Source organism: Pseudorca crassidens, chromosome 20, assembly GCF_039906515.1.
Source record: "Pseudorca crassidens isolate mPseCra1 chromosome 20, mPseCra1.hap1, whole genome shotgun sequence".
Classification (NCBI taxonomy): Eukaryota; Metazoa; Chordata; class Mammalia; order Artiodactyla; family Delphinidae; genus Pseudorca; species Pseudorca crassidens.
The window spans coordinates 15749557-15763241 of record NC_090315.1 but is presented as its reverse complement, the minus strand read 5'-3'; the positions used below and the strand labels follow the sequence as shown (position 1 = coordinate 15763241).

Below are 13685 nucleotides of genomic sequence, written 5' to 3'. Positions count from 1 at the left end.
GAATTATTTAAGTGTGTGGATTAATTTCCAAGTGTTTGATATTTTCTTATTGTTTTTTATTAATTCTAGTTTGATTCCATTATGGTCAGAGAACATATCTATATGATTTCAATTCTTTTAAATCTGTTGATGTTTGTTTTATGACCCAGCATACAATCTATCTTGGTGAATGCTCTATGAGTCCTTAAAAGAATGTATATTCTGCTGTTAGTGGGTGGAATGTTCTATAAACATTTAATTATATAGTTCTAAGACTGAATAAAAGTAAAACGAACAATGTCACTAGGACCATATTTGTATTTATATTCTGGTATATCTGTGTAAGTTTTCTATAGGGGATATATCTATTCTATATCTATATGCTTAATATGTCTATATACTAAGTCATTGGGCATATGCATCTTTAAAGCTAATAGGTATTGCCTATGTTTCCAAAGTAGTTATGATTTTCACTCTCACCAGCAGATGAAATTACCATTTCTCCAAATCCTCACCAACTCTTGATACTTGCCAACTTTATTTTTGCCAATAGACATTTGTGAGCAGGTGTCTGTGTAGTTCTGGTTCACATCCCTGATTACTAATGAGGAGGAACAATTTTTCTTATGTTTATTGATAATTTAGGTTTTCTTTTCTGTAAAATGCGTATGGATTTCTACAATTTTCAACTCACTTATTTGTTTTTCTGACTGAAAGGAGTTTGCATTTTGAAGATATTCATCCACCCTTGTGCCAGTTATCAATTTATTGCCTCACAGCTCCAAATTTAACTTTCAGTACCTGCTGTACTATAATGGACTGGCTTCTAAGCATTTTCTCCTTTAGAGTGAGCATGATGTTGAGCTTTTCAATAGGCTTCTCTTACTGGACCTGGTGTGCAGTGTTTTGCTTTTTCTTGCTCCTCCTGTATGACTGTTTAGTAGTGCAGGTATGTGAGAACATTCAGTGCTGTTTTGCCCCAGCCATGTACCTAGAGAGCATATAGTCTCTTGGAACTCTGCAGCCCAGCCAAGGCCAACAGACTAACTTCCTGATGCAGATAATGTGAACTGTAGTCCTTGGGCCACAGCAGCTTCTGACTCTCCCTAGGTGCCCACACACAAGCTGTGGGTCACTTATGCCTCGGCAGTTTCCCATCGCCCTTTCAATGCAGACACCGTGTTCTCCAAACCTTGTACCAGTACCTCAACGATACCATTTGCAATTCAGTTGTGTCCCAAAGGATTGTTTCCTGTTTGTTCGATGACTATAGATCAGCTCTGGCCCTGGAAACCCACCCAAATTCTCCACCATCCAGTGGGCTGAAACCACACCTTCTGTGAAACTTGAACTGAACCCCAGAGTTAGAGATGGGGCCCACCTTCAAAATTTATCTTTTCTTTGATATTCTTGCTCAGCCTTTGGGTACTCTTCAGAGTTCTTTTACATCTTGCAGTTACTCTTCTACCACAGTTTGATATTTCTTTATACTCCATCTTGATCTAGAACTGGAAGTAAAATATATCCTTTAATAGCCACATTAAATATTTACCTTAACTGGAATTAATGATGCATTAGGATTTATTTCTACACTCTTATAGAAATTAATCTTTGAGCAAATGAGAGGGAAATTGCATATCACTTCTGAAAATGTTTCACCGAGTCACAGGACCATAACTGTTAGGGGAGAATGGGAAATTTGTTATCGAGCTGGGTAGCCAGGTGCCCAGGAGGAAAATGAGAGTTTTGGAATTCTGTCAGAATTATGGTACATCAACAAAAGAATAATATATAGCTATAAGAATTATATGCCACCATAAGAACAAAGAACTCTTCATATCTGAGAAGCTCTCAGGGACAAAATATATTTTCCGAGAATGCCCACTGAAATATATCCCATCTTATATGCTTTCTTAAAACATGACACTCTCCCATCAAGATATGCCTGCCTAGTATGATCCTTGGCATTGATCTTAGTAATATTTTTTCTGATCTGTCTCTTCATGCAAGGGAACAAAAGCCAAAATAAAACAAATGGGACTACATCAAATTAAAAAGTTTTGCACAGTGAAGGAAACTATCAACAAAACAAAAGGGAAGCCTACTGAATGTGAGAAAATATTTGCAAATAATATATCCAATAAGGGGTAAATACCCCAAATATACAAAGAACACATACAACTCAACATCAAAAAAACAAATGACCTAATTAAAAAATGGGCAGAGGACCTGAACAGACATTTTTCCAAAGAAGACATACAGATGGCCAATAGACATATGACAAGACGCTCAACATCACGAATCATCAGGGAAATGCAAATCAAAACTGCAATGAGATACCACCCCACACCTGTCAGAATAGCTATCATCAAAAAGACAACAAATAGCAAATGTCGGCAAGAATGTGGAGAAAAGGGGACCCTTGTGCATTGTTGGTGGGACTGTAAATTGATGCAGCTACTATGGAAAACAGTATGGAAAGTCCTCCAAAAGTTAAAAATAGAACTGCCATATGATCCAACAATTTCTCTTCTGGGTATTTACCCAAAGAAAACAAAACCGCTAATTCAAAAAGGTATATGCTCCCAGTTGTTCACCTCAGCATTACTTACAAGCTAAGATATGGAAGCAACCTAAGTGTCCATCGATAGATGAATGGATAAAGAATATGTGGTATATATATTCTATGGAATATTAGTCATAAAAAATGAAATCTTGCCATTTTTGATAACATGAATGGATCTAAAGGGTATTATGCTCAGTGAAATAAGACGAAGACAAATACCATATGATCTTACTTATATGTAGAGTCTAAAAAACAAACAAAATGAAAACACTCATAGATACAGAGAACAAATGGGTGGTTGCCAGAGGGGAGAACGGGTGTTTGGGGCAGGGGGATAGGTGAAGGGGATAAAGAGGTACAAGTCTCCAGTTACAAAATAAATAAGCCATGGAGATGCAATACACAACATAAAGAATATGGTCAATAATAATAACTTTGTATGGGGATGGATGTTACTATATTTATCATGGTGATCATTTCATAATGTATGCAAATTCCAAATCACTATGTAGTACACCTGAAACAACATATTTATTGTATGTCAACTATATTTCAATAATAAAAAATAAGTGCTTCAGAAATTTTAAAAAAGGTGTAGCTGCTTAAAGCAATAGAGAATGGCAGAAGTGAAATTATGTGACTTCCAAGACTAGGTATGGAAGCATCTTTTTATTTATTTGGTTGCACTGGGTCTTAGTTGCGGCAGGTCGGCTCCTTAGTTGTAGCTCGCCTGCTCCTTAGCTGCGGCCGGCAGGCTCCTTAGTTGCAGCAGGTGGGCTCTTAGTTGCAGCTTGCCAGCTCCTTTGTTGTGGCATGCAAACTACTGGTTGCCGCATGCATGTTGCAACTAGCTCCCTGACCAGGGATCGAATCCAGGCCCCCTGCATTGGGAGCTCGGAGTCTTAATCACTGCACCACCAGGGAAGTCCCCTGGAAACATCTTTATGGCATATTGTATTTTCCAAATAATGGCCACAACATATCCCATTCTACTAGCTCTTATTATTTTGTGACACTTCTTTCATTGAGTTGTAACTGCCTCATCCAAAGAAGTATGACACAATGATGTTATGTGATTTCTGAGGTTAGATCATAAAAGTTACATGCACTTCTTCTTCTTTGGGACACACTCTTGGAACCCGTCATCATGTTAAGCAGCCACATAGAGATATCACATGTAGGTATTGTGGCTGACCATCCTGCAGTCCAGTTGACAGTCAGAATCAACTGCCAGGCATATGAGCAAGTGAGTCTTTTGATGATTCTAGCCTTCAGCCATCAAGTGACTCGTAGCTTTCAAGCCACCCCATTTGAGATGAGCTGTTGCTGCCAAGCCCTGTGCAAATTTTTGTAGATGTGTGAGCTAAATGATTGTTGTATTTTAAGCCAAGTTTGGGGCAGTCATTACGCAGCAATAGAAACTTGAACGATTGCCAAAACGTGTTAAGTGAAAAAGCAAGGCACATTAAAAATATACATATATATAGTTTATATATTTAAAAAAACAAATAGAAAAAGATTACATTCGAGTTATATATGTATATATATTTTCATAACATATGTAGTGTCATATGGACAATTTACATAAATAGGTCATTTCCTGATGGATTTGTACCATAGCCTGGAGACTGTTTGGGGGATTTGAGTCATAGGCTTTTGCAGGCTAGTTTAGGGTTTCATTAACAGAACACTTACCTCAAAGCTTTCCCTCAGGAAGCTTTCAAACTACTTGCTATTGTTTAATTACAATGCCAAAGATCGTCGGGTAAATACAGTTTTAAGCCTGATGATTTCTTTTGCTTACTGGCCCCCTTGCTCTTTCAGTTTTCTAGCCTTTTAAAGTTCCCAGGCAACAATTAATTATACTGTACGTTAACTATCTCATTTTAGTGACTATTTTCTCTCTCTTTTCTTTTAAACCCCAAACTTCTCATCTCCCATACTTTCAGCTAACCTTGCTTACCACTTCATGAAAGCACTGAAGGAATCGGAACACTTCCCAAGACTTCTTCTATGTCATTTACTCACTTCCCATCATCTGCACCCCATATCCTGCCATTTTATTGCCAGGAATAAGCCTCCCATGGTATCACCTAAAAACCTAATCCTTCCATCCACTAATCTTATCCCCTCTACCTATATAAGGTCATTGCTCCAGTAATTTTCACTTCTTTGTCCTGAATCATCCACTCGCTGCCGCTGCCGCCCCCGCCCCCGGCTTACTGGATTATTCCAACCAGCATACAGAATTGCTATTAATTCTCCCATCCTGAAAACAAACAAAAATACTCCTATTCCTACTGCTACACTAATTATTAACATATTTCTTTGCTTTTTTTGCAGCAAAACATCTCCAAACAGTGTATCCAATTTCTCTTATCAGGCTTTCACTTCAATCACTCTAAAACAAAGACAACAAAAATAACTCTGCTCTTTTCAAGGTCAACAGTAACATCAATATTGCTACATCCAGTAGCCAATTCTCAAGCCTTGCACAATTAATTATGTAACCTGCCAACGGATACCATTGATTATCCTTCCTTTGACTCACTTTCATTTGGCTTCTGTAATGTCAGACTCTTGGTTTTCCTTCCATCTCATGGTCTTCCTTAGCGTCTTTTGCTGGTCTGTCCTTTTATCCTTGAACTCTTAATGCTGGAACACACTGTGGATCGGTCTTTGCTATTCTTCTTCTCTCATTTACATGTAGGTCCTTAAAAATCTTAGCCTGCCTCCTTATTTTAAGTAAGTATAGGCAATAACTACCAAATTAATATAATCTCTACCATAGTACAAGCTAGAACAACCAAGTGCCCACTCAACATTGTCATTTTGTGTCTAAAAGACATTTCAAACATTCAAAACTGAACTCCCAGTCTTCTCCCACAAAACTGATGGAACTGTAGCTTTCCATATCTCAGCTGATGGAAACACATCTTTCCAGTTGCTAGGAACCAAAACCTTTGAGTTAATGTCACCCTGGACTTTTATCTTCCTCTCACAACTGACATATAGTCCCTAAACAAATCTTGCCTGCTCCATCACATTTACCATATATCTATAATCCAACCACTTCTTACCACTGTTACCATCCTGGTCTAAGCCACCATCATCTTTCATCTGAATTAATGCCATAGCCTCCTACCCCCTTAGTTTTTTTGTTTGTTTTAATAGCAACATGTCAGATCATGTCCTCTGCTCAAAACTCTCCAAGGGCTGCCCATTTCCCTCCGAATAAAATCCAAAATGCTCACAATGACTTACAAGGCCCTGTTATCTGACCTCCTCTATCAATCATCTCCTTGCTCAGACGTCTACAGTAGCTTCCCTGATATTCCTCAAATACACCAGCATAGTCCCATTGTGAAGCCTTTGCTCTAGCTTTTTCCTCTGTTTGGTATGCTCTTCCCTTAGATAACCGCAGACTTACTCCTTCATACCTTCAAATCTTGACTCAAATCTTTCCTTCTCCATGGTCGACTCTGATCATTTTATTTCATACAGCAAAAAATATTATCATATTCCTCTCAACTCCTTCTGAATGACCTCCCCCCATATCATTTATGTTCTAACATATTCTACAATTTATTATTATTCCATCTCCTCCTGCTAGAATTGCTCATTAATACAGTATATCCTAAACACCTATGATAGTAGCTGGAATACAGTAAATACTTAATATAACTAATTTTAGAATGACAGGCTTGGGTGGGGAAAGCATTTTAAAGTCATCTTTGCTAGGAGGCTCACTGCCTTTGCATGGTTGGGGCAATGGTCTCACTTTTTTGTTCAGACTGCTACTTTAAATCACTATAAATGGCTTCAGTTGGGGGTAGAGAATCAGTTTGGTGTTTTGAATCCCATAAGTTTCAAAACTGTGAATTTACCATCAACCTGGATTGAGCACCTGCAGGCCTGACACAGCATCTCTTAACAAAGCAATGTCACTTTCAATCTCTGCTAGCAGCCTCTCTGTAGCTAACTGTACACTAAATTCATCTCTTTCACAGGACATTACTGAAAGCAGAAAGAAACAACCAACACACACATTCTGAATCACTCCTTCCATTTCCCCTAACATTACAGCCTTAATTGGTACAAGATCTTCCTTGTAAGATGGTAAGGAGTCTGCTCATTTCAGTTTCCTAGCCTGAAATGAGCAGATCCTCATTCTCCATCGCCCTAAGTTAACGCCATATTTGAGATTTCTTTTACCCACAGCACTCCACTTCCAGGTACAAACTTTTATATCCATAATTATTATTAATGTCAATAACAAAATGACAACAGCATCAACAAATAAGAAGTTTAATTTTATATAAAGAAATACAGAAGGCAGGCAGACCCAAATTGGTATGACTGTTTCATAAAATCAGCATAGGTGTAGACGTGTTCTGTATTTCTGCTCCAACATCCTTAATACCCAGATACCATTCTCAAGGTCCCCATAAAATTGCCAGAGGTGCAGATTAAATATCCACATTGTAGGCAGGGAAACAAAAAAAGTGCAGGGAGGAAATAAGGATTTCTTAAATGTCCTATTCATACAAATACCACTTACATCTTGTGGATCTGCAAGGGAGGCTGAGATAGCTTTTCAGCCAAGAATTCTATTACTGAAGAAGGGAAAATGAATATTGGGTAGGGAAATAGCAGTCTCTGACACAAATTCTTATCAGTTTTCATAGCAAAATAGTCTATAAATGTCAGTTTTTTGGTTTAATTCAAAAGCTGTGCATTCAAGTTTTTAAAAATTTCCTAGTATATTTATTTTGGCTATCCAATTTTTTTCATTTCTAAGTAACATTCTTGAACTGTGGTCAGAGATGGTAGAAAATATGAGCTTTTGGACTTTGTTACAATTCACTTCACACCTCTTCAGCAATCCACTGATTAAATGTACAGGTGGTTTTTTTTTTACTCTATGAATTTCCTCGTACAGCATATGGGATGAGATGTGAATGAAAGCTTTCTCATATTCATTATAGCATACAGTGCCTCCCACTCAAAAAATCAGGGTTAAATGTTAATGAAAGATTCTCAACATTCATTATACTAATAAATGTCCTCCTCTCATGCAAATTCTCTAAAATGACATGAGTCATAATGGTAGCTTATATCTGTGATATGCTATGTTGAAGGCACTGTCCTAAGAACTTTATTATGTAACTACTTACATAATACTTCCAAGAATCTTATAAGGAATTAGTCTTAGGTCTATCTGATAACTGATTAAACCAAAGCAGTGGTTAATTATCATGTTAAATGTCACAAAGGAAATCAACTGAGTCAAGATAATGTTGAAAAAGACATGCTATAGCTAAAAGTCTTCCTATATTTACATTAACAGAATTATTCCCTATTATAATTTGCTAAAGTTTAGTAGGTTTTTCTACATGGATTACATTATCATTATCTTTCCCCCATACAAATTCACTGATGCTGAACTTTATGAAGCAAATGTGTTTGCAAATTCACATTTTAAGAATTCTTTGATGATAATGAATTAATGACCAGAGAAGGCTCTCTATATTAGTCACAAGCATCAGATAATTCATATATAAACTTGTGAGCCATGACTGAAGTCTATTTCACATTCCTTATATTCAAAAGATTTCTCACTGATATGAACCCTTTGATGTTGAGTTAGCTGTGAACCACGAGTAAAGGCCTTCCCACATTCCTTACACTGATATGGTTTCTCACCAGTATGAACTCTCTGATGTCGAGAAAGATGTGAGCTCTGAGTAAAGGCTTTTCTACACTCTTTGCATTCATAGGGTTTCTCACCAGTATGGATTCTCTGATGTAGCGTAAGTTGAGAACCGTGACTAAAGGCCTTCCCACATTCCTTGCATTCATAGGGTTTTTCTCCAGTGTGAATTCGCTGATGTTGAGTAAGTTGTGAACCACGAATAAAGGCCTTCCCACATTCCTTACACTGATATGGTTTCTCACCTGTATGAATTCTCTGATGCTGTATAAGTAGTAAGCCACGAGCAAAGGCCTTCCCACATTCATTACATATGTAGGGTTTCTCACCAGTATGAAGTCTCTGATGTTGAGAAAGATGTGAACTCTGCGTAAAGGCCATTCTACATTCTTTACATTCATAGGGTTTCTCACCAGTATGAATTCTCTGATGTTGAGTAAGCTGTGAGCCACGAATAAAAGACTTCCCACATTCCTTACACTCATAGGGTTTCTCACCAGTGTGAATTCTCTCATGTTGAGTAAGTTCTGAGCCACGACTAAAGGTCTTTCCACATTCTTTACACTCATAGGGTTTTTCACCAGTATGAATCCTTTGATGTCGAGTAAGGAGGGAGCCACGATTAAAGGCCTTTCCACATTCCTTACACTGATAGGGTTTCTCACCAGTATGAATCCTCTGATGTTGAGTAAGTTGTGAGCCATGACTAAAGGTCTTTCCACATTCCTTACATTCATAGGGCTTCTCATTGGTATGAATTCTCTGGTGTTGAGTAAGTTGTGAGCCACGGATAAAGGCCTTCCCACATTCTTCACATTTATAGGGTTTTTCACCAGTATGAATCCTCTGATGTTGCATAAGTAATGAGCCGCGAATAAAAGCTTTTCCACATTCCTGACATTCGTATGGCTTTTCCCCATTATGAATTTTCTGATGTTGAGAAAGCTGTGAGCCACAAATAAAAGCTTTGCCACATTCCTTACATTCATAGGGTTTTTCACCGGTATGAATTCTCTTATGAAGAATAAGTTGTGAGAGCTGCGTAAAGACCTTTCTACATTCTTTACATTCATAGAGTTTCTCACCAGTATGAAGTCTCTGGTGCAGAGTAAGTTGTGAGTTCTGAGTAAAGGCCTTCCCACATTCTTTACATTCATAAGGTTTCTCCCCAGTATGGACTTTTTGATGTCGGGTGAGTTGTGAGCTTCGAATAAAGGCTTTCCCACATTCTTCACATTTATATGGTTTTTCACCAGTATGAATCCTATGATGTAAAATAAGTTGTGAGCTCTGAGTAAAGGCTTTCCCACATTCCTTGCATGCATAGGGTTTCTCACCAGTATGAAGTCTCTGATGAAGACTGAGTTGTGAATCACGACTAAAGGCCTTCCCACATTGCTTACATTCATAGGGTTTTTCACCAGTATGAATACTCTGATGTTGAGTTAGGTGTGAAGCTCGTCTAAAAGCCTTCCCACATTCCTTACATTTATAGGGTTTCTCAGTAGAATGACACCTGGGAAGTTGAGATAAGTAAGTATGCTGATTGAAAATAGACATTTTTTCATATATGATCATCCCTTGACTGAAATATTCCTCCTGATTTTCTTGTTGCTTTTCCAATGTGCCTTTGACTTCCAAATAATCTCTGGAATTGGACTCCTCAAGATCACAGTTTTCAAGCCTGGCACTCATTTCCCATTGGGATAATTCTGTTTCATAAGTATCCTCTTTTGGAGTTAAATCCTTGTTTGCACCCCTTGAAGGCAAGTCTGAAAAATAAGAGAACATCAAAAATTTCTTTTGTCTTTCAAAAGACCTTCCACAGTAGAAAAAACTATATGTGAAAAAATATATATGGAAATAATATCCATAGAAAATAACTGGCTTACCTCAGAGTTTTTCAAATATTGTGTACTACTTGCCTTTCACATCACAACCTGATACATGCAAAGTTTCATAAAACAATACCTATTGTTTTCTATTCTATTCTACACTACACTATTCTAGTCATCTTTTTCTCTCCATCCCACCTTCTCTATCTCACACAAAAAGTCAAAAACCACTAAACTGATTTCATGCTGCAGTAATGTGTTGCTACCCAGAGTCTGAAAAAACATTAGTTTAGAATGATTTCATATATTAATATGTATAAAGGGCACATGAGTGATCAGAGAATAATGAAAACTACACTTAGAAGATAAGGAAAGGGACTTCCCTGGTGGCACGGTGGTTAAGAATCCACCTGCCAATGCAGGGGACACAGGTTCGATCCCTGGTCTGGGAAGATCCCACATGCTGTGGAGCAACTAAGCCCATGCACAACTACTCAGCCTGCGCTCTAGAGCCAGCGAGCCACAACTACTAAAGCCCATGTGCCTAGAGCCCATGCTCCACAATGAGAAGCCACTGTAATGAGAAGCCTACACACCACAACGAAGAGTAGCCCCCACTCGCTGCAACTAGAGAAAGCCCTTGTGCAGCAACAAAGACCCAACACAGCCAAAAACAAATAAACAAATAAATTAATTTTAAAAAAAGAAGATAAGGGAAGAGATTAAGAAAACCTTATAGGTCCGTAGTTCTCAAATTTTGGTGGGGATCAAAATCACCTAGGGACCTTAAAGATTCCCAAATAACCACACAAGACTAACTGAATCTGAATCTAGTGAATCAGAAAAAAGAGCTTGGAAATCTCTAGTTTTAATGCTTTCCACTAACAGATTCTGATTCAACTTCAGATTATGATTAGCTATCTTTGCCTAAAATTTTAAAATAGCTTCCAAATTAAACTTCTAAAATAAAATCCAAATGCCTTCCATGACTTTGAGGAAGCTCTCCATGGTTCCTGCCTAAGTATCTGATTCCCCATGAGCCTTCTCAGCTTTGCTCACTATTTGCCAAACATATTAGCTTCCTTTTAGCTCTGAAAATCACAAAGCCTATTTCAACTTACAACTACCTAGAGCCTGTCCTAGGTCTCTGGACTGTTCTGAATGAGATACTCTATATAAGCCAATTCTCAACCTAAGGTCTCAATTTAAATGCCAGTTCCTGAATCTTAAACATCTATTTCTGGTAACAGAAGACTAGGTAATTTAAATGAACCTTTCTAATGACGAGAGCAATGATACAAATTGGACAAAATATAAATGGCACCTGACTGAAGGCATTAGAGAATTCATATAAGAATAAAGAGTTGGTGGGCTAAAAGTTGAAAGATATGAAAACTCAGAGAAATAAGTCCAACATTTGGGGCTACTTTTCCATTTGGGGAGGTCTTACAATTCTAGAAAAGGCAAGTGAGATGTGGAGAAACTAAACAGTGTTTTGGACCATTTCATGGGTCTTGGGTGACAATAATTGGAGAACAAGACTCAACATAAATTCTCCATACTTTGGGTTGGGAGCCCAGAGGGCTACAATGAGGAATAGGGAGAAACAGTAGACCAGTCTGGGCAGGGTCTGAAGTATGAATCATATTTGAATCATCTCAAACTCAGATATCTGGACTGAGGTAATTCAAGATCACTTGTCATAAGCAAACCTAAATCTTCACTGAAGATGAAGGCTTAAAATTGCTTTTATAATTTCTCTTTACAGTGTCTAGCTCTCAATAAAAATTGACCAGGTGAATGAGGATAAAAGACAACTTAACTAAAAATCAGGAGAAAAAAGACAAAAGAAACGGACCTATGAGGGCTGTAGTTATGTATCCATCACCACAATAATGATAAACAACAGTTCTACTATTCCTAGACACTCTTGTGCCATCCCTTTGCAGTAGATCTCTCTTCACCCTAGGGGAAGATGCCTGGAAACCACTGATCTGTGTCTTCCCCAATACCTCCCTACAGATGCAAACAAAAGTACATCCATACTAAATTTAAGATAAAAATGCAAAAAGTGATCATATACCTCTCCAATTGCCTAGCCTCTTGCATACTACTTCCTAGGTACTAACCATGGTTATCTTCTTTAGTTCTCCCTATCCTAACCAATGAAAATACCAAGTTGCTTTTGTTTACTTATTTTTAGTTCACCCTGTTTTGTTTCTTTATGCCCTCTCATGTTTTTTCTTATTTACTCTTCTATCCAAGGCAAGTCTATTTGTTCATCCCAGAAGAATATCTTTTATCATTTCTCAGGCACTGCTACAGGTCAAAGACATAACAAAAGGCTTCTGTAATCTTACGGAATGCTGGGGATGTTGGAGAGAAAAAAAAGCAATTATTCAATATAAGGGAAAGAGTCTGGAGTGATAAAGTTCCTGGTATTCTATTTTAAAAAGAGTAGGTTGGATGGACATATAGATCAAGAAAAAGAACACACACAAAATTCTCATACATTACATAATGGGAATGCAAAACAGTACAACCATGATGAAAAACAATTTGGTTGTTTCTTATAAAGATAAACATATACGCAGCATATGATCCAGCAATCATAGGTATTTACACTTATATCCAGATAAACATCTGTACACCAAAAATCACAGTAGCTTTATACATAATCGCCAAAAAAATGGAAACACAAATGTCCCTCAAAAGGTGAGTGAATCAACAAACTCTGGTATTTCCACACAATGGAACAATACTCAGCAATAAACAGAAACAAACTATTGATTTATGCAATAATATAGATAAATCCTAAATATATTTTACTAAGTGAAAAAAGCCAGACCCCAAAGGCTATAAATTTTGATTCTCATTTGTATAATATTCTGGAAAAGGCAAAACTGTAGGACTGAAAATAGGTCAGTTTACATAGGTTGGAAGGAGGAAGGATTTGACAACAAAGAGACAGCATGAGGGATTTTAAGGGTGTAATGCAACTGTTGTATATTATGACTGTGACAGTGGATACACCTGATATGTAATGGTGCATCAGATTTCCTGAAGAACACACAAAAAAATGTTGGATAAAACATGACAAACCACTTTCTAAAAGTAAGCCAAGCATAAAAGAAAGTAAAGAAGATCCACAGGGGACACAATGAAATAAAAAACAGAAACTAGAGAGGTAAACATGTTTTGAAGCCACAGCTATCTTCAGGACATTTGCTGTCTTCAATGGCCTACATTTGAATCTTAATGATTAAAAAAAAAAAAATCCAAGAGACAAGGCCTTGGACCAATAATAGGTCAGGGATTAGAAATAAACCTCTTCACAAAATTGGAACCATCCAAAGCCTACAGTTCAGAGGGAGGAAAAAAAATCCTCTGGAGTCAAAGGAAAAAGACAAGGAAATCTTAGTCTTAGCAATTTTAAGAAATCTTTTACTCTGAGATGGGGAGTCATTGGAAGGTTGTGAGAAGCAGCATGACAAACTCTGACTTTGCTTAAAAATGATCCTTCTGGTTATTTTGTTTAAATTAAAAAAAAAAGATAGTCAGTGGGAAAATACAGAAGCTAGGTGGATAGAAG

At 37.4% G+C, this 13685-nt stretch overlaps 1 protein-coding gene across 6 annotated transcripts in view; it reads right to left on the bottom strand.

Moving 5' to 3' along the window:
• Positions 1-13685, bottom strand: part of LOC137215232 (zinc finger protein 420) — a 98821-nt gene that overhangs the window by 31207 nt on the left and 53929 nt on the right. For 3 of the 6 annotated variants that reach the window (XM_067720134.1, XM_067720135.1, XM_067720136.1), the window contains one exon: positions 6838-10030. In XM_067720134.1, coding sequence (XP_067576235.1) covers positions 8100-9953 — 1854 coding nt within the window. In that variant the 5' untranslated portion in view covers positions 9954-10030 and the 3' untranslated portion in view covers positions 6838-8099. Of the gene's footprint in view, positions 1-1360; positions 1488-6837; positions 10031-13685 lie in introns of those variants that run through there. The other 3 variants (XR_010939218.1, XR_010939219.1, XM_067720138.1) reach the window with 3 other exon arrangements.